This window comes from Tenrec ecaudatus, chromosome 11 (genome assembly GCF_050624435.1).
Source record: "Tenrec ecaudatus isolate mTenEca1 chromosome 11, mTenEca1.hap1, whole genome shotgun sequence".
In the NCBI taxonomy this organism is placed as follows: domain Eukaryota; kingdom Metazoa; phylum Chordata; class Mammalia; order Afrosoricida; family Tenrecidae; genus Tenrec; species Tenrec ecaudatus.
Window position 1 is genome coordinate 8,349,246 of NC_134540.1, and position 27,423 is coordinate 8,376,668.

Genomic DNA, 27,423 nt, shown 5'->3' on the forward strand with positions numbered 1-27,423 from the left:
TGTTACCAGAGTTGCAGACCACGTGGGTCACATTACCTTCTGAAGACAAATTCCTTCTGATGGTAGCAAGCTTGATGGGCCACTAGGTTGTCAACCTTACCTGCACTGGTCTTTCTTCCCAAGTCCCTTCAGCTGTGGGTCTGGGGCAGCACGCAGTCCATCTGTTTCCATGGCTAGGAGGGGGTGTGTGTGTCTGCGTGTCTGTGTGTGTTTTCCCAAGGACGTAAACTTATCATTTCTGTTTTGTGTTTTCCTCTTTCAGTTCACGCTGCCCACGGAGCCATGAGATTCTGGTGGGTCCTGTTGGCCATTGGCGCCGGCATGAGGAACATAAACTCACAGGACATGTGCAGGCAGGGGCATTCTGGCATCCCCGGGAATCCCGGGCACAACGGGTTGCCTGGAAGAGATGGGCGAGATGGAGCAAAGGGGGACAAAGGGGATGCAGGTACTCCGCCCCCACACTCCCACTGGTGGCCTCCTGCTGCCTTTTCACTCATCCCTTTTATTGTTTTATCTTATTGATCCATCCAGCTATTCATCTACCTCTCCACTCATCCTCCCATTCATTCTGCAATCATCCATTCATTGCTCACTCGTCCATCCTTCCATTTATCCACCTCACGTATTCATCCATCCATCCATCTACTCTTCACTCATTTATTTCATGAAACATATCTTTCTGGAGATCTTCAGGGGCATTTTGGGAGCATATGCTGCGGTGTATATAGTCCTGCCGCAGGCAACGGGTGTGGTGGGACTTTGGCAACCAGAGGCATGTAGCTGCATAGCTGCATTGAATTGATGGACTCATGGGGATCCCATGTATGGCAGCCATAAGAGAAATGCATATTAAAACAACAATGAGGTATCACCTGACACCCTCAAAGGTAGCCCAATTCAAAAAATCAGAAAGCAACCAGTGTTGGAGGGGCTGTGGGGAGACAGGAACTCTGATCCACTGCTGGTGGGCCTGTAAGTACGTACAGCCACTATGGAAATCAATCTGGCGATACCTAAAACAGATGGAAATAGAGTTACCATATGACCCAGCAATCCCCCTACTGGGCATATACCCAGAAGAGGCAAGAAACAAACCAAGACCAGACATGTGTGCTCCAATGTTCATTGCGGCACAGTTCACAATTGCAAGGAGCTGGAAGCAACCCAAATTTCCATCAACTGACGAGTCGATTGAAAAACTGTGGTATATACATACAATGGAGTACTATACATCGCTAAAAAGCAGTGATGAACGTAAGAAGGATATTACATCACATTGCATATACTAAAACTCTATCTTGCTCACACATTTCAGGATGGGAGGACTTCAGAAAGTTCATAGGAAAATTCCATTATCTTTGAAATCCCTTTTCCCATGACTTTTGGCAGCTTCTTTGCATACCACCTATCTATACTTTATTTATACACACACATACACATGCACTCACGTACGCATGGTCCCAGCATGTGTTCACACTTTGTTACTTACCAGTATGTGATCAAAGAAGGTTGGTCTCCGCTCCCCTAGATCTTGGCAATCCTGGGATGAGGCAGAGGGATCAAAAAGACACCGGGAGAGGAGAATATGTCAAGTGGGTTGTGCGGGACATGGTGAGAAACAGAAAGGGGAACTTGTAGGGGAGACTCCAAGCAGAGGCACCAGCGGTTCCCAGAGGTCACTCGTGTGGTCCCTCGGGGCTGGTTCCCAATCACAGTGACACCACACGCAACAGAATGAAACATCGCCAGATCCTGGGCCACCCTCACAGTAGTTATTGTGGCAGTTACATCATCCCTGTCAACTTGTGAAGGGGCGGAGTCAAGCCTGTCAATCAGATCACAGCTTGACGACCTCATTTGGAGGCACCACGGGATAAATAAGCTCACTGGAAGCCAGATACACACAGACTCTCTGCTTCATCTTCCTGGTGTCAAGACACATGGAGCTACGCTAGAGCCCTGGAGCTGGAGGAGCCACGTGGAGACCCCTGCCAGCACTGAGATGCTTCCACCACCACTGGATCCACAAGACTTTCCACCCACTGGCCTGAGATCTTGCTGCATTCGGCATCATTGCATGTGTTGCGTGAGTCTGAAGAGGAATTTATAGATTGGTATCGGACATATGGGCTCATATCATACTTATGGACTTGATCTGAACTGGGCTGGGGCGTTTTCTTAATTTACAATTGCTCTTGAATATGAAGTTCTCTCTTCTGCATGTGAGTGTCTCTGGATTTGTTCCCCTGGTCTACCCAGGCGAGCACAGTTGTGTTGGAGGGGATTGTTGCCATCACCGTGTCAATCCAGCTCTTTGAGCGTCTTCCTGTTGTTTCAGTGATGCTCTACCAAGCACGAGGTCCTTCTCTAGGCACACATCCCTCCTGAACACATGTCCAACATGTGTGAGACCGAGTCTCTCCCTCCTTGCTTATGTGGAAGCACTGTTGCCAGGACCTGCTGGCAGAGTCAGAGAGTCAAAGGTGTCTGGGTCTGGGAAGACAGCTTCATCTCAAGGTCCTTTTGCATATCTTCCCCTGGGGATCTTGTCTAGACAACTGAAGGCTGGCTTGAGCCTGCACCTTTCAGCCTGCAGCTGGGTCAGGGAGACCAGCACACGGCATCTCAGCTACCAGGGGGAAAGTCCGACCCAGGAGTGAACTGCGGCCTCATGAGCATCAATGAATGCCGTGCGTGGAGTCACATATGAAGAACTCAGGAAGTGGAGCTCAAGGTAGCCTGCTTCAAAGGTAAGACTCCTGTGATGGTGGCCACATCGGGTCTCCTGTGCCAATGTGGTGTTGGCCACTCCTCTCGGCACTGCTCCTGCAAGAGAGATCCTTCCAGAAGCCTCCATACCACCCCGGTGTCACGCAGCTACCGTCCTCTGTGCTTTCATAGGAGCTAGTGGGGCTGGTACTCTACCTCCTCCCAGCAGGGATAATGGGCCAGGAGAAGAAAGGAGACAGCCACCCAGTCCCGCCTGCATTCAGACCACCGAATGAGCTCTGGACACACGAGACCTATGTGACCATGGTCGTCATTGCACACGCACCCTTCCGTAGCCCGCGACTCTGTGCACTCTGCCCTCCTGGGCCATCTTGGAGTCAACCCCACTCCTTCGATCATTCACCGATTCTATTCAACTGAAGCTAGTCCGAGGGTCGCGGGAGACCACTGCCCGTGGACTTTGAACCACGTCCTCCGGGAAGACCAGTTGCTGGAGCAGACACTGCGTTTGGCAAAGCGGAGGGTCAACAGAAGAGAGGGAAGCCCTCCGTGAGGCGGGAGGACCCCCAGCGGCAACCACGGACTCAGCCGTATCGGTGATCACACAGCCGATGGCACAGGGTCGGGCAGGCAGCGTCTCATTTCATTGGGCCCAAAACTCAAGCTCCTGTCTATTGGACTCCAGCTCATAGCCACACTGCGGGCCCAGTAGAACTGCCCCTTTGCGATGCCGAGGCTGGAGATCTCTACGGGAATAGAAAGCTCCCACTTCCTCCTGTGGATCCGTTGGCAGATCCATGTGACTGGTGAGTTCCAACTGCTGACGATGGGTTAGGAGCCCAGCTCGTCACCCACGACCCAACCGGGCTTCCTTCTACTGTCCACCGGGTCACCATCAATCAGAACGGACTTAACAGTACCAGGCTTGACCTGTCTACCATCTGCCTCTTTCTACGGATACTTCTGCAAGGGGAGGTATTGTATAACAGGGCTGGGGGTGGGGGCCGCTCCTCTATTGCTCCCCAACGTCCATCATTCATCAGGACCCATGTCTGTGATGTCAGAATCAGAATGTGACGTCTTGCCTGGTTTTGTTTTGTTTTGTTTTTCGTCTAGGAGAAGCAGGGCTTCCTGGAGACCCGGGGAAGGATGGAATGGATGGAGTGAAAGGAGAGCGAGGTCAGACATTGCCTTCCTGTGTCATCTGCTACACTCTTAATGCTGAGCTCTCAGCCAATTATCGGTAATCGTTAAGTGCTTACCTAGGAAGGGTAAGCTCTTTGTGAGGTTCTGGAATGATCCAAGGATAAACCAACATAGTTCTTGCCCTCTTACAGCTATCTGGATCAAAGGGAGGAAATGTGGAACAGAATGACAAATTCTGAAAGAATTCAGCCTTCCTGGAGCCAACATTTATCCAATAATGTTGGATAAAATCCCAACATTATTGCCATAAAATAATATTTAAGCCTTAAATTATTCCCCTGATGTTCTCATAATCAACAATAAGCCCAAACAAGCAAAACAAAACAAACTCACTGCCATCAAGTTGATTCTGACTCATCGTGGCCCCCTTTGACAGAGTAGAGTTGCCTGCTCCCCTCTCCGCCCCCCGTGTGTTTCCACAGCTGTAAATCTTCATAGGAGCAGAAAGCTTCATCTTCCCCCACCATGCAGAAGGGCTGGTGGTGAACAGTCCAATGTCCAGCTCACTATGTCACCAGAGCTCCTTAAATCAACAATAAACCAAACTGCCATTGAGTCGGCTCACAGCGACCCTTCAGGGCAGGGTGGAACTGCCTGTGTGTTTTTGAGACTGGACTGCATAGAAAGCCCCATCTCTCCCCCACAGAGCAGCTGGTGGCTTTGAGTTGCTGGCCTTGCACCTCCACTCATCACCACTATGCTCCTTAAATCAATAACAGTTTATCTTTGTTAGTAAATAATGCTCATCCTGAGCATTGTGCTCTTTGAGAGAACAATCTACCTGGAATGAAATTGACAACGGCAACTTGAAAGGTTAGATGAGAACCCTAGGGAACAGGCAGCTGATGTCAATGAGCGAGGACCAACTTGGACAACGAGGTGAGACGGGTTTTGCCATCTGAAGAACGTAATCATCGACACGTAGAAATCACTGGATTGGTGTGTGTTTTGCTGTGTATATTTCCAACAAACAAAACTAGAAACGCCTACGGTTTAGTTCTCAACTCAAACCAAACTCTTTGCCCTCGAGTCAAGGCCGACTCACTGAGACTCTACAGGGCAGGGTAGAGCTGCCCCCCTGTGGGTTTCTGAGGCTGTAACTCTATGGGAGTAGAAAACCCCATCTTTCTCCCTCGGCGTGGCTGGTGGTTTTGAACTGCGGACATGGAAGTTGCAGCCCACGCTGTATCCATTACACCCCCAGGGATCCTAGGATTCGGTGCAGGTTCAGTAAAAAAGCTTTCTGTAAAGCACTAAAGCTCTTCAGCATTGTCACCCTCACTGCTCAACTGTCACAGTGAGAAGCAGCCACACACATTGCCATCAAGTCAATTCTGCGCCCAGAGTAGAACTGCCCTGCTGTGGAGTTTCTTAAGTTGTCAGTCTAGCTGGGAGTAGCCAGGCTCATCTTTCTCCTTATGGGTTTGAACTGCTAACCTGGCAGTTCGCAGTCCAACACTTCACCCACTGCACCACGGGGCTCCTTGAAAGCAGCCACAAGATGCCACGTGAATGAATCCACCTGGCTGCATGCCAATACAGCTTCATCTGTGAGCAGGGACATTTGGATTTGATATCATTCTCACGGGGCAGGAAATAGTGCTTGTGGTCATTGAGACATGTCAGCCATGCTAAGCGTGGGTTGTATGATACCAGGTGGAGGGCTGGGTCCTGCCTGTGAGCCCTGATTCAGTGGATGGGCATGGAGTCCTGCCTCAATGGGCCTACTAGCGGCACCTCAGGGAGAACGGGGCACATTGGGTAGGGGGTTCGTTGGTTTTTTAATGTGCTGGGTGCGGAGCCCTGCTGGGGCAGTGGGTTAGGCACTGAGCTACTAATCCAAAGGTCAGCAGTTTTAGCCTACCAGCCTTCATGAGGGACAGGTGAGGCTGCCTGCTCCCATAAAGGCTTACAGCCCCTGACACCGCTGGAGCAGTTCTGCTCTGTCCTATAGGGTTACTATGAGGTGGAACCAATTCAACGGCAGTGAGTGTGTGCTAGATTGGTCGATGGGTTTTTCAGGAATTGACTCGCATGCGTCCCCTCCCAAAATTCAATCAACCCAAACCCACTGCCATCAGTTCAATTCAGACTCGGCCACAGCAGCCCTCGATGGGGTTCCCAGGCTGTCCGTCTTTCCCAGAGCAGTCAGACTCCTCTTTCTCCCTCAGATTGGCTGGTGGGTTCGAACCCCCAAGCTGGTGGTTAACAGCCCCCCACCTAATTCTTTATGGGAGTAGACAGACAGCTGCCTCTTTCCCTGCAGAGCAGCTGCCGGTAGCTGCCCGAGGCGTAACCATGGTGCCACCAGAGCTTGTGAGACAGTGGTCCCCATGGCGTTAGAGCCAGACTGGTGAACCCTGGAGCTCCTGGCGGTTGGCTTCTGTAGACATGGCCTGGGCTCCGCTCTCAGCCCACTGGTAGCCAGCCGATAAGGACAACGGCCACCTGAGGGAGGTCTGCACAGTGGTTCTCAACCTGTGGGTCACGACCCCTTTGGGGGGGGGTTGAACTCCCCTTTCACAGGGGTCGCCTAAGACAGCCTGCAGATCAGATATTTACATGACCATTCATCACAGTAGCAAAATGACAGTGATGAAGCAGCAACGACAATCATGTTACGGTTGGGGTCACCACCACATGAGGAACTGTGTGAAAGGGCCGCGGCATGAGGAAGGTGGACACCCACTGCCCTAGAACCATCGGCCACTGGAGATCAGAGGGCAGCACTGAGCCCAGGAGAGGAGAGAAGGAGGCATGGATATGGGAAACCCAGGAGGACGCAGGAGGAGGGCGGCCGTCACGTGCGTTGTTGAGTGGAAGACAGCTGGTCTGCTCTGCAAACCTGCACCCCATTCTCTACACACAGAGCTTCAGCATGAAGGGAGAGGGAGAGACAGAGGTGACAGCCTGGGACTCGGGTTTGCTGTGAGTCAACAATTGCCTCCGAGGCACCTCACAACCACAACAGGTCCTTCCTAACCATGCTGGATGTGGTGTGTGTGTATGTGTGTGTGTGTGTGTAGTCGAGAACAGTGGGCCAGACCCCCTATAGCTGTGCCGTACGTGTGTACCATGCATGTGTTTCGCAGCAAGAACAGACAAGCAGCCTCCCATCAGGCCCAGCTTGACGCCCTCTCTTCCTCTCTCCTCTCCCCCAACGTAGGAGCAGATGGGAAAGTGGAGACCAAAGGCAACAAAGGGGAGCCCGGCCCACAAGGACCCCCAGGGAAGCATGGGCCCAAGGGATTTGTGGGTCCCATGGGGGAGCAAGGCTTCAAAGGAGACCTGGGCCCTCAAGGGCAGAAGGGGAGTAAGGGTGAGGTGGGGCCCACGGGGCTAGAAGGCTTACAGGGCAGCCCTGGCCCTTCCGGCCCCACTGGCCTCCGTGGCCCCGTGGGCCCCATAGGCAAGCCCGGTCCCCGGGGGGATGCGGGGCCCGTGGGGCCGCAGGGCGAGCCGGGAGCCCGGGGCATGAGAGGCTGGAAGGGGGATCGGGGAGAAAAGGGGAGAGTCGGCGAGACCCCCGTGCTGCCCAGAAGTGCCTTCTCTGTGGGGCTTACGGTGCTGAGCAAGTTCCCACCGTCGGACGTGCCCATCCAGTTCGATCGTGTCCTGTACAACGGGCTCAACCATTATAACGTGGCTACCGGGAAGTTCACCTGCCACCTCGCCGGGGTCTACTACTTCACCTACCACATCACGGTCTTCTCCAGGAACGTGCAGGTGGCGCTGCTCCGGAACGGGGCCAAGGTCCTGCACACCAAGGATGGCTACCTGAGCTCTGAGGACCAGGCGTCTGGCGGCGTGGTGTTGGAGCTGAAGCTGGGCGACGAGGTGTGGGTGCAGGTGACCGGCGGTGAGAGGTTCAATGGCCTGTTCGCTGATGAGGATGACGATACCACGTTCACTGGTTTCCTGCTGTTCACCACCTCCTGAGCGCCCCCCAGGATTTCGCTGCCAGTGAGTCCATTCGGCTCCTAGTCACCCTGTAGGACAGGGTAGAACCGCCCCTGTGGGCTTCTGAGACTCTAACTTTGTATGGGAGTTAAGAGCCTCATCTTTCTCCTGAGGAGCGGCTGGTGGCTTCCAATTGCCGGCCTTGCTGTTTGCAGCCCAATGGGCAACCCACTCCGCCTGCAGAGAAGTCACCACCTGAGTCTGGGGCGGGACTTGCTCTAATCGCTGCAACAACCATCGCACCAAAGTGGGACTAGGGGAGGGATGTTCTGAAACTGATGTTCTTTCCAGAATAAAGTTCAAAATCCTTGTGTTGCTTCATATAGTTGTGAACAGCATCCTTCATTCCCATTCTTTGAAAAGTCTTCTCTCTCTCTCTCTCTCGTTCTCTGTGTGTGCATGTATGTGCGACTTTCGGGGCTCTCTCATCTGTGTTTTACATGGAGCCCTTGTTGGCATGGTGGGTCATGGATTGGACTGCTAAAGGCAAGGTCAGCAGTTCAAACCCATCAGTTGCTCCTCAAGAGGAAGTTGAGGTCATCTGCTTCTCAATAGATGTTTAGCCCCGGAGACGTGGTGAGCAGTTCTACTCTGTGACATGTTAGCCTGGGTAGACTAGAGAAGCAAATGCATGGACACTCATATATGTATAGGAAAGAGCTTTATCTAAAGAGTAATTGACTCTTGAGAAAACATCCCAGCCCAGTCCAGATCAAGTCCCTAAGTCTGATATTAGCCCATATTTCCAATACCAATCTATAAAGTCCCCTTTAGACTCATGCAGCCATGCAATACGATCACAGACCAGTGGGTGCAAAGTCTTGTGGATCCAATGGTGGTAGGCGCATCTCAGCGATGGCAGGGGTCTCTACATTGCTCCTGCAGCTCCCAGGGCTCGGGCTGCATCCGCGTAGCTCCAAAGTTGACCTGAAGGCCCCCAGCAACAAAAAACAACAGCTTCCTCCTAAAATGTTACAGTGCGCTCAGAGAGGGCAGTGAAGTTATTGGAGGGAGACACCATTTGGAGAGCAGGCATGTGTTTAGGATCAAGACGGAAAGATTAGAGGGAAGTTTCTCTTCTAGATCTTTCACGCGGGGCAGGGGCGGAGACATAGAAGATGAGCTGTCAACTATGTTTTTAAAGAACTTCAGAAAGACAAAGTGATCAGGGAATCAAATCTACTATTTGAAATGATCCCCCCGCCCCCCGCCTGCCCGCTCCCTCTCCCCCCATGCGTGGGAATAATCGGGAATCTGGGTTTTGAAAGGCTGACTGTAGTCCAGCTCACTGGGAGTCCACACACCTTGTTCACGCCCTCTCTCCCAGTGAGGGGGTCTGCAGGTTTCCATACTTCTGTTGCCAAAGCTCAGGTCTTCTTGTCTGAGGACGGGGCTGGACGAAGACAGACCCTTTGTATATGAAGCTATTTTTTTTAATGATGAGATACATATCACTGCAAAATATAATCTTGAATTTTTCATTTTCAAATGACAGGGTCGCTGTTTTTTCCCTTCCAGTTTAAACACTTTAGTGGTAACTTGGGCAGAGGTGGAAGGAGCGGCTCATCGGTTTTCCATCCCATAAACTGGTACCCTGCTTGTTTCCCCTCATCGATGGCAGCCCCCTCCGGAGACCGGCTCACCTCCATGCCACCCGCTTCCCCAGCCCTTTGGACCTTCGTCCTTGGGGAAATACTGTCCCTGTGCTCTCACATGGTTGGTGACTCTAAGGTGTGGGCGACTCCCTAGTGTATGGTCCCTCTGATTGACACCTGTCTATTGTTGGGTTGAACCTGGGGCCTTGGAGGTGACTTCAGTGCCCGACCTGGAGGGCGAGGAAGTGCCTGAGCCTCAAAGGTTCTGCCAGCTGCTGTCTGAGCAGGAAGCCTGGACTTGTGCTCTCTCCGTGGGAGGGTGTGCTCTGGACATGGGCCTGCACTGAGTCGTAGCTGCTCGGGACATGCACAGCCCCAGGATAAAGGTCTCTGAGAACTAGCAAACCGCTCGGTAACAGGGCCTCGTGAGTTGTTGGGGTGAGGGGGGGTCTTTAAATAACTTCCCATTTGATTTTTCAAAGCCAACCTCACTCACATCCATGGAGTGGATGCGGATTCATATTGCCCTCACAGGACAGGGTATAACTGCCCCCTTTTGAGATTCCGAGACTGTAACTGTTTGAGGGAGTGGTTTCTCCCACTGAGCAGCTGGTGGCTTTGATCTGCCAACGTCACCGCCCGATGAGTTACCACTACCGCACCAGGGCTCCCTTTAAAAGCCAAGAGAGAAGGAAATCACAGTTTCCTGGGGGAAATTGTCTTCAAAGAGTTTCTGGGAGAATTCCCTTGTGCATGCACAAAGAACGGTACCTGGGTAAAACCAGCCGTGGCTGAGTGTTGTGGGAGGATGTCGTGGCCCCCGTGTCAGAGCAGACGGGGCTCCCCTGGCTCTGCCACAGCTCTGTTCTCAGCAGCGCATCTACTTCCCACAGCCTCAGCGGCACTCTTTGCTTCCAAGGTGCCTCTGGGCGCACTTGAACTTTCACAGTTAATGAAACCCACTGCTCACTTTCACAGCCCAGTGATTCACTTCTCCAAACAACAAGTCATTGTCGGTTCAAGCCCACCATCTGCTTAGTCAAAGAAAGACAAGGCTGTCTCTGTAGACATTCAGCTTCAGAAACCCTCAGGAGCAGAGTGAGGTTCAGGTACTATGGCAGAGGCCAGACCAAATTCAGGGATACATATGGTAGCCAACCAAAAAGGAGGGGGAAAGGGGGGGAAAGACAAGGGTAGTGGGGGGCACAGGGCACCAACCCTCTCAAGGGGAGGGCAGGGAAGGAGGGACTAGACTTGAACCCGGTGCTCCAAGATGTGAATGCAACATATCGGCATGAAGCAGGGAACCGACAGAGAGGTGTAAGGGGCTGGCCCCAATCCCGACTTCATGGATAGTCCCCCCTCCCCACAGAAGAATTCACTTCAGAGGACAGCACTGAAGCTGCAGCTCAGGGAGAGGGACATGTCTGATCAGAGTACACAGGAGCAAATGAAGGGGGAGGAAGAGAGAGCGGAGCACATCCTGGCCCACCAAGCCCTGAGGACGATATTCCTGCACAGAGCAGCCAAAGCACAGAGAGGACCATGTGGCCGGCCCAACTGTGGGACACGACGTCCCTCACTGACCCATAGCCCTACAGGGGACAGACTGGACACAGTGCAGGAGTTGCACCTTTTATCTGACCCCACCACACCAAGGCAAAACACTAAGGGCATGCAACAGAACAGCAAGGGGAGCAGAGCAATGAAGCCCCCAGGGGATACCAAAAATAAACTTTGGGACCAGGGTGTGGCACCCCATCAGCCTTGACTGTAAAACTCTTTTTTTGTTGTTGTCATTTCTGTTGTTGTTTTGTTTTTCTCTGTCTTGTTTTTTTGTGCATATTTCTATCTCTGCATGTCTCTCTAGATAAGGTAGGTGGGATAAACAATCTGGAGGAGAAAACAAGGGGATCAATGGTTCCAGGGGGAGATGGGGGGGAGAGAGAGAGAGAGAGAGAGAGAGAGAGAGAGAGAGAGAGAGAGAGAGAGAGAGAGAGAGAGAGAGATGGGGGAAAAGAAGTGAGTGTTAACAAACCCAGGCCAAGGGAAAAAGTGAGGAGCTGATACCAAGGACTCAAGTAGAAAGAAAATGTTTTGAAAATGATGATGGCAACAAGTGTACAAATGTTCTTGACACGGTAGATGGATGTATGGATTGTGCTAAGAGTTGTACGAGGCCCCAATAAAATTATTTTTTAAAAAGACACCCTCAGGAGCAGTCTTAGCTGTAGCAGGGGGTTAAACGACCTCTTCAAGGCTGGCAACTGGAGCTCACCAGCCCTTCCATGTGGGAGAGACGTGGCCATCTGCTCCCATAATGGTTTGTAGCCTGGGAACCCACTGGGGCAGTTCTACTCCGTCTCCCATAGAGTTGCTCTGCGTCGGAGTTGATCCGGCAGCAACGGGCTTGGCATTTGGTTTGTTCCCTTTCTATACAAGCAGCCTAGGTGGTCCACCAGTTAAGCATCAGTGGTTTGAAGCCTCTATCAGTGGGCATCCACTCGATGGCAGTGAATGTGGGTTTGGGTTTTAGAACACAGAACTAATGCCCTCTAGGATTTCCCAGACAAGAGGTCAGGTCAGGTCCCACATAGTGTATTCTGACTCATCAAACCTTATATAGGGTTTCCGAGGCTGTAAATCTTAATCGTAGCAGGCAGCCTCATCTGGCTCCCATGGGAGGGGGCTGGTGGATTTGAACCGGCCACACCAAGGGCATCCGGCTCACATAGTAGTCATTTCTTACTCCGAACACACGGGGGCGCCACAGCACCAGCGAATGCCGAGCGGACGGCAGGAGACGCTCTCGCCCGGAGGACAACGACGTGCTCACGTCCCGAGGCACACAGTCCCCACCCGGAAGCGCGGAGCGTCACGTGTCAGCGTGGGTCGCTACCTTGGAGACGCGGGGCGCGCTCCCTGGGAGCTGAGGCGCGGGCCGGGGACGAGATGCAGTGCGCGGGGCGGCTCTGGGGCCTGGGCGCCCGAGCGGCAGCTTTGCGGCCGCTGCGCGCCGGGCGGGGCGGCCTCCTCGCCCAGATCCGGGCCCGGGGGGTCAGCACCAGCTGGTCCCCGGTGGGCGCCGCCTTCAATGTGAAACCCCAGGGCCGCCTCCCGGACCCCTTCGGCGAGCGCCGGGTGAGCGGCCGGGGAGGGGCCGGGCAGCGCACCCACGTGCGCGGTGCTGACCAGGCCCGCCACCTCCGGGCATGGCTAAGGGAGCCGGCCAGAGGCCTGCAGTGACTGCTGCCCCGGGTGGGGACCGGGGCCTGGCTCTGCGGGGTCCCCGCGCTCACACGGCCCCGCCGTTGCCCGGTGATTTCACGCTCCGTGTCAAATTTATGTATTATTATTACTGGGTGGGTGGGGCATGTACTGCAGTTACTATCAGCGCTGCAAAAGTAAATTTCACGGGCGAGGTCACCCCTCAGTAATCTTTTCTTCACCCCTCCGTGAACGGGCAACTGCCCAGAGAAGTCTAATTTGCCCTGGTGCAGTGGAGATGGCCACGTGTCTTCTGCACCCCCCACGCCCGGGAGTCCCTAGACTGGGACCCTAGTACCCCACCCACAGCGTGTGTGCCATCAGCAGGCGCAGGCTGGTCATCTGTGGAACGAATTGCAGGCAGAAAGGAAGGAAGGCCAGCGTCATACGAGGGCAAGGGCAGGGGGATCTTGAAAAGGACTTTGTATCCCTGGTGGCATAGTGGTTCAGCGCCGGGCTGCATGGTCAGCCGTTGGACACCACCAGCAGCTGCGCGGGAGAAAGGCTTGGCTTTCTGCTCTGGCATACAGTCCCGGGGACCCACAGGGGGTGGGTATGAGTCCGCAGAGACAGAGAGTTTGGTTTGGTTTTTCTTGTGCAGCCAGGAGCGCAGGTCCATTCCCTCTGGGTGGCGAAGGGTGACCTTTATTTCTGCCTTGCTAAGGATCTTCCTCCTGTTGCGCCCTTTCTTATAGACAGGGGTTGGGACAGGGTTGCAGAGAGCTAAATGATGCGTTTACTTTTACCTTCGTCTAATTTTAAATTCGCTTGGAATGAAACGCATGAGGCCTAAATCCCCATTCTGGAGTAAGGAATGTGTGTAGTGATGGGAAGGATTTGAGGTGGAGAGAAGTTACCAGGTAGGCATTTAGCGGGAAGCAACGGAGGGGCAGCTTGGTTTCCTGGTGGGTGAAACGGAACCCACTTTAGCTACTTCTTTTCTCGGGGCACCGTGGTTCTAAGTGCATGAAGGAAAGTGGCAGATTTTCCAATTGGCGAGTGTTTTTTCTTTTTTGCCGTAAATTCAAACCCACCCATAGGCAGTGTGGAAGAAAAGGGCAGGTGCTGATCTGCTTCCATCCAGATGACCCATAAACCACTGCCACGGAGCCCATTCAAACTCAGAGCCACCCTGGACTTCCTCATGGGGACAGACAGCCCCCTCCTCCTCCCAAGTAAGGCTTGTAAGGTGACACCGACTAAATTCCTTTTATGTGCCCACCACAGGGTACTGATCCGGTTTTTGTGTGTGTCTAATAGGAGCTTGCCGGAGGAAGACAGGCTTTCTACTCCCATTAAGGGTTACAGTCTCAGAAGGCCACAGGGGTTGTTCCACCCTGTCTGGTAGGGTTGCTCTGAGTTGGCAGTGAGTTTGGTTTGGGTATAGGAGTCCTGGAGGTACTGTGGAGTTACGCACTGGGTTGCTAACTGTGTGGTTGTTGGTTCAAATCCACCAGCTGCTCCTTGGGAGACAGATGAGGTTCTCTACTCGGGAACCCTAGACAGGCACCCTGTGAGTCAGAATCGGCTCTGTGGCAGAGGGTTTTGAGGGTTTGGTTCCTCACTGAATCCTCCCAGCTGCTCCGAGCTGGACCCTGTACGTTCCAGGGCTGGATGCTAAACCCATCGCGCCCCATGGCCCTTTCCTGTCCGATAAAATAATGATGAGTCGCAGGCCAATATCATTGCTTTGGGGAGTCAGAAAGTGATGCCGGTGACCATAGGAGTTCTAATTACTCAAAACCCCCCCTCCCCCACTGCATCGGACGTCCTGTCCAGGGAGCAGCACATATGTGTGCTTCACGTGACTGAACTGAGTGCAGGGGGACAGCGTAGACCTTCAGCGTCACCGTTCAATTCGCATGTATTTCATTTCCACCAGTCCACGGCCACCCCGCAGCACCCCTTCCCTGATCCCACTCCCTTGCTCCCTGTGCCTCTGCTGTCCGTTTCCTGCTGAGTTTGTCCTTGGGCCAGCGCTGGCCTCTGGATCTCCAGTGGTTGGTGGCTCTAAGGTGCGTTCCTCCCTAGTGTTCCTGTTCCCTTCAGACGCCTGTCTGTTGGGCTAAAGCCCTGGCGGTGTAGTGGTCACGCACCGGGCTGCTAACTGCAGGGCCGTCAGTTTGAAGCTACCAGCCCCATCTCAGATGGAAGATGGGGCTTTCCACTCCCATAAAGAGTTACGGAATCGGAAACCCAGTAGGGGCAGTTTTACCGTGCCCGCAGAGCTGCTGTGAATCGGCATCAGCTCTCGATGGCTGTGCGATTGTTTGGCTGCAAATGGAGCCTCGGGGGTGGGTCCAGTTCCAGAGCTGAGGGGCGCTGAGGGTCCTTAGTCTCAGGGAACCCACCCGCCTCCCTCTGGCCGGCCAGCCCAGTCTTCTAGAAGTGGTATTTCTATGCCATGCTAACACGCGGCCCGGGGTTGATTAACACTTGGAACTCTCCTTTGGATGTCAGGGCCTTTTTGGAGTGCCGGAGCTCAGCTCCCCGGAAGGATTCCGCGTGGCTCAAGAGGAAGCCTTAAGGAAGACGGAGGTGCTGCTGGAGCTGGCGAGCCAGACCCCGCCGGGGCCGCAGACGGTACTCATCTTCGACGAGCTCTCCGACGCCCTGTGCCAAGTGGCTGACTTGGTAAGGGGCCGCCTTGAACCAGACTTAACCTCCATCTGCCCCTCTCCCCATGGCAGTCCTGGTGGCATCGTGGTTATGAGTTGGGCTATTATCCACAAGGTGGGCAGTTCGAAACCACTTGGTCTGTGGTTCTCAATCTTCCTCACGCCGCGACCCTTTCATACAGTCGCTCATGTTGTGGTGACCCCCCCAACCGTAAAATGATTTTCGTTGCTACTTCATCACTGTAATTTTGCCACTGTTGTGAATCGGGCGACCCCTGTGAAAGGGTCATTTGACCCCCAAAGGAATGGAGACCCACAGGTTGAGAACCGCTGCTCTAGGGGCTCCTTGGGAGGGAGGCCGGGGCTTTTGACTCCCGGGAAAGATTTCCAGTCGGAAACTCACAGCGGCAGGTCTACCCTGCCCGATAACATCACCGTGAGTCAGAATCAACTCGATGGCAGTGTGTGGTACAGACTGTAGGTTCCCAAGCTGACACTGTCCCTGTCCAGGAAAAGACGGTTCTGAGCCCCTGGCAGTGACCATGTTGGTACGGCAGCCTGTCATGCAGGCTGAAGAGCAGATGTCGGTTTTTGCAGGCCCCTGGGCTGTTCCAGCACACCCACACCCACACCTGGGTGTTGGGGCACGGCACCTCCCATCTTGGGTCACCCTTCATGGATTTGGGGAGCATTCTCTAGACGTTTGTCTCCGCTCAAGGGGGAAGAGCTGTAGGGTACAGTCAGGCAGGGCATTTCCTTTGGAGGAGACCACCCTGCCCTCAAAGACTAAGCACTCGCTGTGGAGAAGGCAGCTCCCTGCGTTCAGGAAAAACTGACGTGGAGACGCTCAGGACAAGCCCAGTGGCACCTCCCCCCCCCCAACTCTGGCCCCGGAAGTTGCCCACCATCTGCCCGTTGTTCCCTCTCCCTTTCCTAGGCCGATTTTGTGAAAATTGCTCACCCGGACCGGGCGTTCAGAGAGGCTGCAGGAGAAACGTGCCTGAGTATGGGGACCGTGGTGGAAAAGTACGTTCCCCTCCCTCCCCTCCCCCTGCCAGTGGGCTTACTGTGGGAGGTGAGGGTGGGGATGGAGGTCGTGAGCAGGAGTCCCTGGGGGCCAGCTGCTGCCAGCACCGTGCAGTGTGGCCTCGGCCTGGGTCTTCCTCTCGGACTTGGCTTCCCCTCCGCCTGCGAGGCTTGTGGTGAGGACTGGGTGAGGCCGTGTCCATCGGGGTCTGGTACCCCTGAGAGGCGTCACTTCCACGGCAGCGGGTGAAGGGGTGTTTCATAACGTAATGGTGAGCTGGAGTTACTCGATTGCCACCCTATTACTTGGCTATGAGCCTGCGGTGGCCACAGGCCACCGGGCAGGGCACCAAAATCCTGTCCTTGGAGCCGCCTGCTGCGGGGCTGGGAACAGAGTGGTCCTGGGAGACCATAAAACAAGTTGGGGGAGCTGGGCGGGCGGAGCAAGTGAGTGCAGAGTGACCCTGGGGAAACGGCATTTTCCAGCCACAGCGCTTGTTAAAATCACTTGGACGTGGTGGCAGCTGCGTTCTATTCAAAGGCACTCAGGTTCAGCTGCCCCGGCAGAAGGCGTGCAAAGCGTGTGGCACGCCTGGGGCGCGGGACTGGACGCCGCAGAGCTGCAGTGGGAGGCCTTGAGGGGCGGCAGGTTAGGACTTAGTTTCACACTCCAGGCCGAAGGTGTCCCAGGAGGAGGGCGACATCCTGGTGACCCTGACACGATGTCGGGGTGGCTTGCTGCTGCCCTTTACCCCACTGAGCAGGGGTTGGGCCGACACTTCAGCTTCTCCGAGAGCCACGGAGAGGCCACTCGCCTAGTGGCACGAAGCCAGGCCCTGTAGACTCCACACACTGGGTGGATGGAGGGCCTGGAGGTAGGGTCTCTTGGGGGAAACAGAACCTGGCCCAGGTGGAAGGCCGCTGGGTCACCTGTTGCAGCCCTGTGGCTGCCCTGTGGCTGCCCTGTGGCCCGGACACTGGCCACGGCACTGTCCAGCCTGAGCGAGAACAATGGGAACATGTGATGGAGCCCTGGTCGAAGTGTTATCCCGCAGTGGCCCTTCTGTCACCACAGACAGTTCTGGGGCCCAGGGAGCAGACAGCAGCACCTGGCGGGGAGCTGAGCCGGATGCTTGGTGTGGTGGGGCTGGGTCAGCTGGCATGGCCCTGCCTGGAGCAGAAGCTACTGTCCTTATGTAGACACAGGGAAGGTGTGCTTTTCCACACAGCGTCTAGCTTGGTGGCAGCCTGAGGCCTTGCTAGCCCAGAGGGATGGATAGTTTGTCCAAGATCCAGGGGGGGCCTGACACCCAGGCCTGTGACTCCAAAGCCCCTGCTCCTGTCCACTGTCCACACCTCCTCACCCGCTGAGCAGGCAGGCAGCCTCCACCCACCCTCGCACCTTTCCTTTCATTAAAAGACGTTTGAAAAAGGCCTTTGGTGAACTGCTCCCGGGAGCTGGTTCTGAGGCACAGCCCCCAAACTAAACCACTCTCCTGCCGTCCGGTCTGTCCTGACTCATGGTGACCCCGCAGGACAGAGTAGAGCTGCTCGAATAGCGTCTCCCTGACTGTAAGTCTCTACAGGGGCAGACTGCCTCATCTCTCTCCCGAGGACGGCTGCGGGATTTGAACCCACGTGGATTCCAACTCTTAGCAGCAACCCCACAGGGCGGGGTGGAGCTGCCTCCGTGGGTTTCCCAGGCTGTCAGTCTTCACAGGAGGAGAAAGCTCATTGTTCTCCTGCAGAGAGAGCTGTTAGTGGGTTTGAACCGCTGCCCTTGTCATTAGCAGCCCAACACGTAACCCACTAAGCTCCAGGGCTCCTTGGTTTCGAAAAGAAAACAAAGACCAACCCTCAACTGCTGGACCCCCAGCTTGTGTGGACACCCCTTTTTTTAAAAAGAGTTTTTTGTGAATTAGGTGGAGTTCACATTTCAGATTATTTTTGAATTCAACAACATAGACAACTTATCAAGCCTCCCAATAGCTCCCCCCGCCCTGCCCCCGCCCCTTTCTCTTGTCTCTTATAGACCATCACCCTCCCTCTCACTCCAGCCCCAGGGTCAGCCGACTGGAGCCGGAAGAGCCAGCCCTGCCCTTCACCACAATTTAAAAGCGAGTCCGTTTTATTCGAGAGCCACCAGTGTATTTTCACAAACAAACGAAATCCCCCTTGTCTGAATGACATCCTTTAAATGAAGCTACGCTGGTTTTATGTTCGTTTTCGACTTTATTCAGAGCCACAGGCGTATACTGAAAGAGCCGTGTATGGCTTGGCCCACCAGCCGCAGTCTGCAGACCCCTGGGCCCCCTCTGGGTCCCCAAACTTACATGGCCTACTGCTGCCTTATCAAGAAAAAAATATTACTCAGCGCCCCCCTGGGCAGTGAAAAACATTCGTGCTGTCACCCAGAATCCGGGTAAAGTGGAGGCATCAGGTCCGTGCCTCCCTGCCGTGTTCCAGCGCTGCCCCCGGGGGGTGCTGTGGACTCTTTGGGAAGTTCTATTGCTTCCTGCCCCTCCCTGGCCCTCCCACCCCGGTAGCCACCAACGGCCACTTCTTTCGGAACGAAATCCTCCGTTTCAATGTTCTTTTTCCTAACAGTGGCCTCACACAACATTTGTCATGGTGTCAGCGACTCACTTCTCCCCCGCATAGTGCCCCCAAGCCCATCCACACCGCACGGTGTTTCCCACCGGCCCTCCGTGCTGGGGAGCGTCCTAGCGTGTGCATGCACCGAGCTTATCTGTGCTCGGAGTAGAGACTGTGCTCTTTGATGGGAGTTAAAGAAAAGAAAGATACTAGGGGGAAAGCTTTCATTTGTTATTTCTTTATTCTTTTAGGCTGAACACCAATGTGGAACTGTACCAAAGCCTGCAGCGATTGCTGGCTGACCAAACGCTCATGGAAGCCCTCGACCCAGAAACCAGGTACTGCTCCTTTCCACGCGCTGGGCCAGCCACCGTGAGCCGGAGTCACCCCGATGGCAGTGGGCTTGGTTTGATCTGTACCTTGAGTTTTATTTATGTTTGCATATTTAGTAAAATGGTTTTGAAGTCTTAAAGGGTGGCTATACAAGAATAGCCCCAAGCTAACAAATCCACTGCCATTAAGTCGCTGCTGCCACACGGAGACAGCCTCCTCTTTCTCCTGGAGTGCCTGTCCCCAGTGTCGCCAGAGTTTCCCCCACTAAACACACACACACACACACACACACACACACACACACACACTGCCACGGAGCTGCTTTTGAGTCCTGAGCTCCCTGCCCTATAGGACAGAACAGAACCGCCCTGTGGGTTTCCGAGACAAAGTCTTCACAGGAGTAGAAAGCTTCATCTTTCATCCTGAGGAGTGGCTGGTATTGAACTGCCGATCATGCAGCTAGCAGACCAATGTGTTAGCCACTAAGCTGTCCAGGAAAAATCCAGTAAATAAAAGCACAAGAAAGGACTTTTACCAGACCATGAAACATATAAAAAGCACTGCATTTAAAAGCACAGTGTACTTCTGCTAGAACAATCAGATCAGTGAGCGTCTAGAAGTTTAGCTGTGGAGAGACACGCAGGCTTTGGGAGTGGGGCCATACTCACCTATATCTATATTTTTGATACAGTATATTTGTACATGGCTATTTAATGCTACCAATACAACCATGAATGTGGTGGAGCGCACAGGAGGCAAAGTGACACAAATTTCTCACACATAACCAGGTGTCTTGAGGAACGTGGCGCTAGACCACCGTTCCTTGTAGGAAACCAACTTTGGTGAGTAGTCACCGGAGTTTTGAAAGCCGGCAGGCAGCAGTTTAAGGGGGAACTGTTGGTCTCTCGTGTTCAGAGAGAAGAAGAGTAATAAAAATGGAAGAAGCCTGAGAGGGTAGTTAGTCTAATGGATGCATGGGCCATGTGAACATCAGTCTCCACAACCAGAGGGCCTCCCTGGGGCCTGGCTACCACCGCCAGCTGATCGGAAAGGGATCCCGTGGCAGGGTCCTGGGATGGGATAGGAGAAACATGGACAACAAAACTCAACCATAAAATCAACCCAACCAGCCTCACTGGTTGGATAGAGACTGGTGGAACCCCCAAGGTCAAGGCCTTAGTGTCGCTTCAGAACTCCCCCTCCCCTCACCCCCAGGCTCCATTTCCAGCCAAACAGTAGATGGGTGTATAAGGGGACCCCCAATGTGTGAGGTACCCACGCCTTAGGAGAACCACCCGTTTGGGAGCCAAAGGACAGCATTTACCCAAGACAGAGTACAGAGGGTTGGGAATGGAGGTGGAAAAAATGTGCATGAACTATTGAATGGAAAACTGATACAATTCCCGATTTTTAGGTCGAGAAAAGAAAAGTGTCCGTTTTACTTTACTGTCAATCAGTGTGTCGTAGTAGCTGGGAATATGAACTCTCCCCCAAACCACACTCACTGCCATCGAGTCAATCCCAATAGGACAGGGTAGCACTGCCCCTGTGGGTCCCAAGACTGTAACTCTTAGGGGATTAGAAAGCCTCATCTGTCTCCCGAAGAGCGGCTGGTGCTTTCGAACTGCTGACCTTGCGGTTAGTAGCTCAACACGGAACAGGTGCGTGAGACTCTGAAAGTGGATCTACTATTGGCTCCATGGTTTCCTGTGCCTTAGTTTCCTAGTCGATGGCAGTGAGAGCGAGCTGGGTCTCTGAAAGACTGACATGGTGTTTCCCAAAGTGGGTGATACTGCCCCTGCTGGGGGTGGGCGGGGGCTGCAAGCGCAGAGGCCTTCACTGGGGGGTGTGGGGGGGGGCTGCTGAGTCACTTTGATTTGTTCTGAAAAGCAGGCACCGGGCAAATGGGTTTGGGACCCTGTGACTGAGCATCGCTCTGTCCAGCCTGTCCCACCTGTGCTGTGGGTCTGAACTGGCTGGAGGGCCCCTCACAGCCACCACAACAGCCCCCTGAGGTGAGGCAAGGTGTGGTGGGCAGGGTGTGCAGCAAGGGCAGGAGGGTGTCCATTTGAAAGGCCGAGGCCGACTGGAGTGGAGGTGCAATCCGAACTTCGCTTCTGTTCAAGGGAAAAGGCAGTTTGGGGGGTGTTGTGCTTTTCAGTGACTGAACAGAAAAGGGCGGCACCCTTGAAATGGGTCCCAAGCAGGAAGCGGGATGAAAGGAAAGAGCAAATTCTCATTTGCCAAGAAACCACAGCTGCCGGCACGGCTTCAAAGGCTGTTACGCTCCGCATCGCTCGCTCGCTCGCTGCGACTCAGGCCTCCACGGGCCTGTCTCCCCGGAATGAAGGAACAAGCTCCCACAGGAAAAGCTCGTTGTAATTGTGTTCCCCAGGCGGCAGTGTGCACCCTGACTTCCTCAACATTGCTGGGGGCCCGCTTTGCTTATTAGGAACCCTGGTGGGTGAGGCGCTGGGCTACTAACCGCAAGGCAGGCATTTCAAACCCACCCGCTGCCCCGAGGGAGAAAGACGAGGCTGTGTGCGTCACTTCTTCCTCATCCTTTTCTCCCTCACCAGTGACTTCACAGCAGTCCCCGTTGACCCAGCATTCTCTGTTTCCCTGTGAAGGGATGCCGCCGCTCCACAGAGGACATGGGACACACTCCCCTGAGCTTTTCAGAGTCCCCCCCCACATATATACACACAACATAGTCTTCCTCTGGCCAGTGGACTAGTGGGGTGGCCTCAGACCATGAAAATTTTGTCCGTTTTATGCAAAATCCCTAAAGGAAATGTGAAACAGTAGAAATGTCTCCTTCAAAATCATGGGAAGCACCCCAGAATCTCAGCCCTTATGACTGTTGTTAGCCTATCCTGCCTGATCGATGTGGGCCGGTACAACTCTGTGTGTGTGCGTGGAGTTGTAGTGACCATCTCTCTCTCTCTTCATACACATACACACAAATCCGTAGTTGGTTTTATTTATGTAGACTTATATATACGATTCGGAGGAGCCCTGGGGGTGTGGTGGGTTTGCACGGGCGCTGCTAACTGCAAGGTCAGGTGTTTGAAACCACCGTCTGCAGCATGGAAGAAAGAGGGGGCTTTTTACAGTGTTGGGAACTCACAGGGGCAGTTTTACCCTATGCTGTCGGGTTGCTATGAGTCCGCTTCAATTTGATGACAGGAGTTTCGTTTTGGTTTTATATATATGAAATATATATGTGTGTGTGCATATATATATATATATAGAATGTTGCTCTCTCACACACATACACACACACACATACACACACACAGTTGCTTATAGATATGTAAAATCCAAATCCATATCCACTGCCATTGAGGTGATTCTGACCCACTGCAGGGGTTTCTGTGGCTGTAAGTCTTTTTGGAAGCAGCCAGCCTCCTCTTCCCTGTGGAGCAGCTGGTGGGTTTGAACCTCAGGCCTTTTGCTTAGCAGTCCAGCCAGCACTTACCCGACAGGCCACCAGGGCTCAGGCTGAGGAGTACAGCTTCAGCCTGGGAGAAGATTCGCTCCCAGCCCGCAGCACCCAGAAGACACCAGGAGCCTGCTTCCTGAACGCGGAACATTTCCTGAAGAAGGTCAGAGGCCACAGCCCTCAGGATGGATTGTACCTCAGCAGGAAACAAAAGCCCTCCACGAGACCAGTCAGTAGCATCGTCGTAAGCGGAGAAAACACAGACGTTTTCCAGAATTTCCTTTTACTTGGATCCGAAGTCAGCACCCCTGAGAGCAGCAGTCAGGCCATCGAGTTCTCTCAACTGACCGCAGAGGCCCTCGTTAAGGAGTTAGGGAGCGAGACACTTTGAAGAGGCACCATGGTGTTTCCTGTTGCTTCACATGCATGGGCGTGCTGAGCAGCGAGTAAGGGAGCCACGGAGGAAGCGGTGCGTGTGAATTGTGGTGTCAGCAAAGAAGGTGGAAGCGCTGTGGGCTGCCCACCCCAGGGTGCTCCTGACCGGAGGGGGAGGGGGGAGCCTTGGCTCTTCGCGCTTGGTTCCTGCTGCCTAGCTGTGCTTCTCAGCACTCTGACGAGTCTTGTGCGGCGCGTTTCCCTGATGCAACGTGTCCTTTCAGCTCTTGACCGCTGCTTCCCTGAGCATAGCATCGTTTGGATCCAAGAAAGGTCCAATCCTTGACAACTTCAATCTTTTCTCCAGTTATCATGATGTCACCTATGATTTATGTGTTACCATATGATGCAAAAACATCCACGTGAGACTGAAGAACCCAGTCAGGCCGCTCGATGGTTTTCCCTGGCTGGTAAAATGTCAGGGAGCCCCAGGGACTTCGTGAGCTCTGTGTCTAGTAACCAGAAGGTCAGCAGTTTGAAACCACCTCCTGCTTTCCTGCAAGAAAGATGAGACTTTCTCCTCCCGTAATGATGTACAGTCTCAGATGCAGCCCCACTCTGTCCCGTAGGGATCCAGTGAGATGACAGGGAGTATGTGTCCTTGTAAGATGTGTGTGTGTGTGTGTGTGTGTGTGTGTGTGTGAGCATCTTGCTTTGGGACAGTAAGATTCAAAAAGACTGATCTGCTTAACAAGAAAACTGATTTTTGTTAGTAATTCTTCCCCCTTACTGTGACCTGGGACTTTGTGTTTGCTTTTGCAGGCGAGTGGCTGAGCTCTTCATGTTTGATTTTGAAATCAGCGGGATCCACTTGGATGAAGAAAAGGTAAATCGTGCCCCTCTTATGGCCATGGCTCCTCTCTCTGAAGTACCTCTGGTGCTACCAGTCCTCGGAAACTCCCCGAGCGTGCATTTTCCAGACGCCCCGGGTCCCTAAGGGCCGCCGTCTCCCTAGTAGTCAGGACCATGACAATCAGTCGAGCGTTTGCCGTTTAAAGCCGGCACTTCTTTTTGGCTACCCGGGACAGCACTGACCGGGTGCTGTGTCTGGTCCCACTCTATAGGCAAAAGGACCCTTGAGGTTTGGGCATGTGCCCCCAGCGAAACAGTCAGCCAGTAGAGGGGCTCATTTGGGGTATAGATGGCAGACAGCATCCACAGGCGTGGACAGCCTCACCCTTCTCCTCCAGAGCAGGTGGGTGGGTTTGAACGCAATCAGCAGTCCAATGTTTACCCGGCAATGCCACCAGGAAAGCTAGCATGAAACAGGAAGGCAGAGAGAGGCCGGCTTTTATTTCCCCAGGGATTTTATCAGGGGAGAAGCCCTGTGAGAGGCTTGTGGTCCACCCACCCGGCAGCCCAGTGGCAACAAGGCCTGGCCATCTGCTTTCCCCCCTCCCCCCCCCCCCCCGGGCTCTGCTACTTGGGGTTGGGAGGAGTCGAAAGGCACTCAGTGGCAACCAACGAGAGTCAGAGCTTTGGGGGACAGTTGGGAACCTCAGTGCAGTGAGCAGCCAGCGACCGTGCTTTCTTGCTGGAGGTGCCCTGGTGGCATGGTGATTAAGCACTTGACCGCTAATGGGAAGGTCGGCGGTTTGAACCCACCTCCCGATCTTTGGGAGATAGACGAGGCCGTCTGCCTCTGCAAAGACGACAGCCGTGGGAAACCTCTGGGGAGGAGAGGCCACTGGGGACAGGCTCGAATGCAATGGTGTCTTCGCTTTTAAAAAATACATCATCTTTTTTGCTGTTCCTTCAGTTGCCTTCAGGTGGCGATAAATAGCCATGTGAGAAACAAAGTACCTCACCACCACCACCCCCACCCCCCAAAAAACCAACAAACCCAAAACCAGACTCACTGCCACGGAGCCAATGCCCTACTCGTAACAACCCTATAGGACAGGGTAGAACTGCCCTGTGTGTTTCTGTGACGGAATTCTTGACGGGAGTAGAAAATTCGGTCTCTGTAGGCAGACAGAAATCCTGGACTAAATAACAAGGTACCAGACTCTGAGTCAAACCTCATGCCACTGAGGTTCGATCTGACAATGGTGACCCTGTAGGCCAGGGCAGAACTGCCCCCGTGCATTTCCAAGACGGTACATTTTTATGGGAGCGCGCAGACTCATCTTGCTCCTTAGGAGTGGCTGGTGGGTTCGAACTGCCGACCTCACAGTTAGCAGCCCAACACCAGGACTCCTCAGCGGAGTCTCTGAGCATTTTATTTTGAGTGAAGTTTGAATTGTTCTACCTCGGAGTAGCTGGTGGGTTTGAACTGCCAACCTTGTGGATAACAGTCCAACACTTATCCCAGAGGATCACCAGGGCTCCTTTAAAAGTTATCCATGTTGCTTAATCGTTGTTGAATTAAGGCATTGCTTGGAGCAGTGGTTCTCATCCTTCCTCGTGCTGAGACCCTTTCATACAGTGTGCTGCGACCCTTTCATACAGTTCCTCATGTTATTTTTTGTTGCTACTTCATAATTGTAATTTTGCTACTGTTATGAATCAGGCGACCCTGTGAAAGGGTCATTTGATCCCCCAAAGGGGCCGCGACCCACAGGTTGAGAACTGCTGGCTTAGAATATATGATTAATGATTGGAAAACTTTCCCAGAATGATGTACGCACAATTTCATCTAATGCCTAGTTTGTTCTCCAGGAACGAATAGCTGAGCCTGCACCCCTCTTTCTACACTTGATCTTAGCCAAAAGGCCAAGAAGTGGCAATTGTACCCCTCTTTCTCTGGTAGACCCACCAGCCATGTGGACCTTGATTGGTCCTCCTATAGCATCTTAAAGAAGGAGCCTTGCTGATATAGTGGGCCAAGCAGCAGACTGTTTACCACAAGGTCGGCAGTTCAAACCCACCAGCCACTCCAAGGGAGAAAGATGAGGCTGTGTGCTCCCGTCAAGACTCACAGCTCCGGAAACGTTCAGGCAGTTCTACCCTGTCTTCCAAGGTCCATACTGGTCAGAAGTGCTTCAATGGCAGTGGGTTATATAGGTTACTTATGTTTACATTTTAAAATAGTTTCAATTAACATCTTATTAAAGTATAACACATTTCCACTAGACACGTCGACCTACTGTCTGTCCAGGTTGTCTATGAATTGTGGAATCTTAATCTGACATACCTTCAGTAACTTTAAGGAGCGCTGGTGGCATTGAGCTGCTAACCACACAGTCAGCAGTTGGAACCCACCAGCTGCCCCAGTGGAGAAGGATGAGGCCGTACGCCTCTGTAAAGAGTCAGCACCACCCTCCTCATCGCTCTTGTGTTCCATCGGTCCCAACGTGCCAGTGCGCCCCGTTGAGGGAGGGCGTGGATCGGGCCTCTGCTTACTGTACTTCTTCCAGCGTCACACGCCCCCTCTCCCCCGACAGCGTAAGCAAGCAGTGGACCTCAATGTGAAAATCTTGGATCTGAGCAGCAAGTTTCTCATGGGAACCAACACCCCCAACAAGATCGGGAAGCACCTGCTGCCGGAGCACCTCCACCGGCACTTCCTCCTGGAGGGCGAGCACGCGGTCGTGGATGGGCTGCACGCCGAAGCCCCCGATGACTGGGTCAGTGTCCCTCCTGCCCTGCCCATGCTGATGCTAGCATGCAGCACCCGCAGAAGAGCCTCCGGGTAGCCAAGCCCCCCAGCGGTGCTTGTGGGAAACAGAACAGGCACTCCTGTCCCGTAGCTCTGTCCTCATCGTAGCATCTGTCTGGCTGACAGCAGCTGTGGCGGACATGCTAGATCACTTGGCTGTTTCCCCCGTTCAGGGAAGTGTGTGTTCGGGCATGGAGACTCATGCCCTGGGAGGCAGATTTTAAACTCTGCTGGTTAGGTTGACATGGAGTCGATGCCGACCCAGAGCGACCCTGTGCCTAAGAGAACAAAACAGGGCCCCCATTCTGTGCCATCCTCACTGGCGCTCCTGTCTGTGTTCCCATGGCTGTCTGTCTGACTTGTTGAGGGCCGGTCTTCCTCTTTTTCACTGGCCTTCTACTTTATCAAACTTGATGTCCTTCTTTGTGGCCCAGTCCCCTCCGGTAACAGGCCCAAGTAGGTGAGACCAAGAGTTGTCATCCCAGCTTGCCAGGGGCCCTCTGGCTGTCCTTCCTCCCAGACAGTTGTTCCTGCTCCTGGCAGCCCACGGTGTGCGCCACCACCTTCGCCAACGCTGTCGTTCGTATATTATGTCCTCCTTTGCCCCGG

The 27,423-nt window shown here is 53.7% G+C and overlaps 2 protein-coding genes across 2 annotated transcripts in view; both read left to right on the forward strand.

Annotated features, from left to right (window-relative positions):
• The first annotated feature begins 282 nt into the window (after positions 1-282).
• LOC142461638 (uncharacterized) lies at positions 283-7,878 on the forward strand. The gene is made up of 3 exons (XM_075563589.1): positions 283-448; positions 3,850-3,912; positions 7,106-7,878. Exons 1-3 carry the CDS (start codon positions 283-285, stop codon positions 7,876-7,878), a joined length of 1,002 nt encoding a protein of 333 aa, XP_075419704.1.
• A 4,477-nt stretch (positions 7,879-12,355) lies between these two features.
• Positions 12,356-27,423, forward strand: part of MIPEP (mitochondrial intermediate peptidase) — a 127,349-nt gene continuing 112,281 nt past the window's right edge. Inside the window, exons 1-6 of the mRNA XM_075562822.1 lie at positions 12,356-12,635; positions 15,222-15,395; positions 16,317-16,405; positions 19,252-19,338; positions 23,976-24,039; positions 26,600-26,782. Coding sequence (XP_075418937.1) covers positions 12,447-12,635; positions 15,222-15,395; positions 16,317-16,405; positions 19,252-19,338; positions 23,976-24,039; positions 26,600-26,782 — 786 coding nt within the window. The 5' untranslated portion in view covers positions 12,356-12,446. The remainder of the gene's footprint in view (positions 12,636-15,221; positions 15,396-16,316; positions 16,406-19,251; positions 19,339-23,975; positions 24,040-26,599; positions 26,783-27,423) is intronic.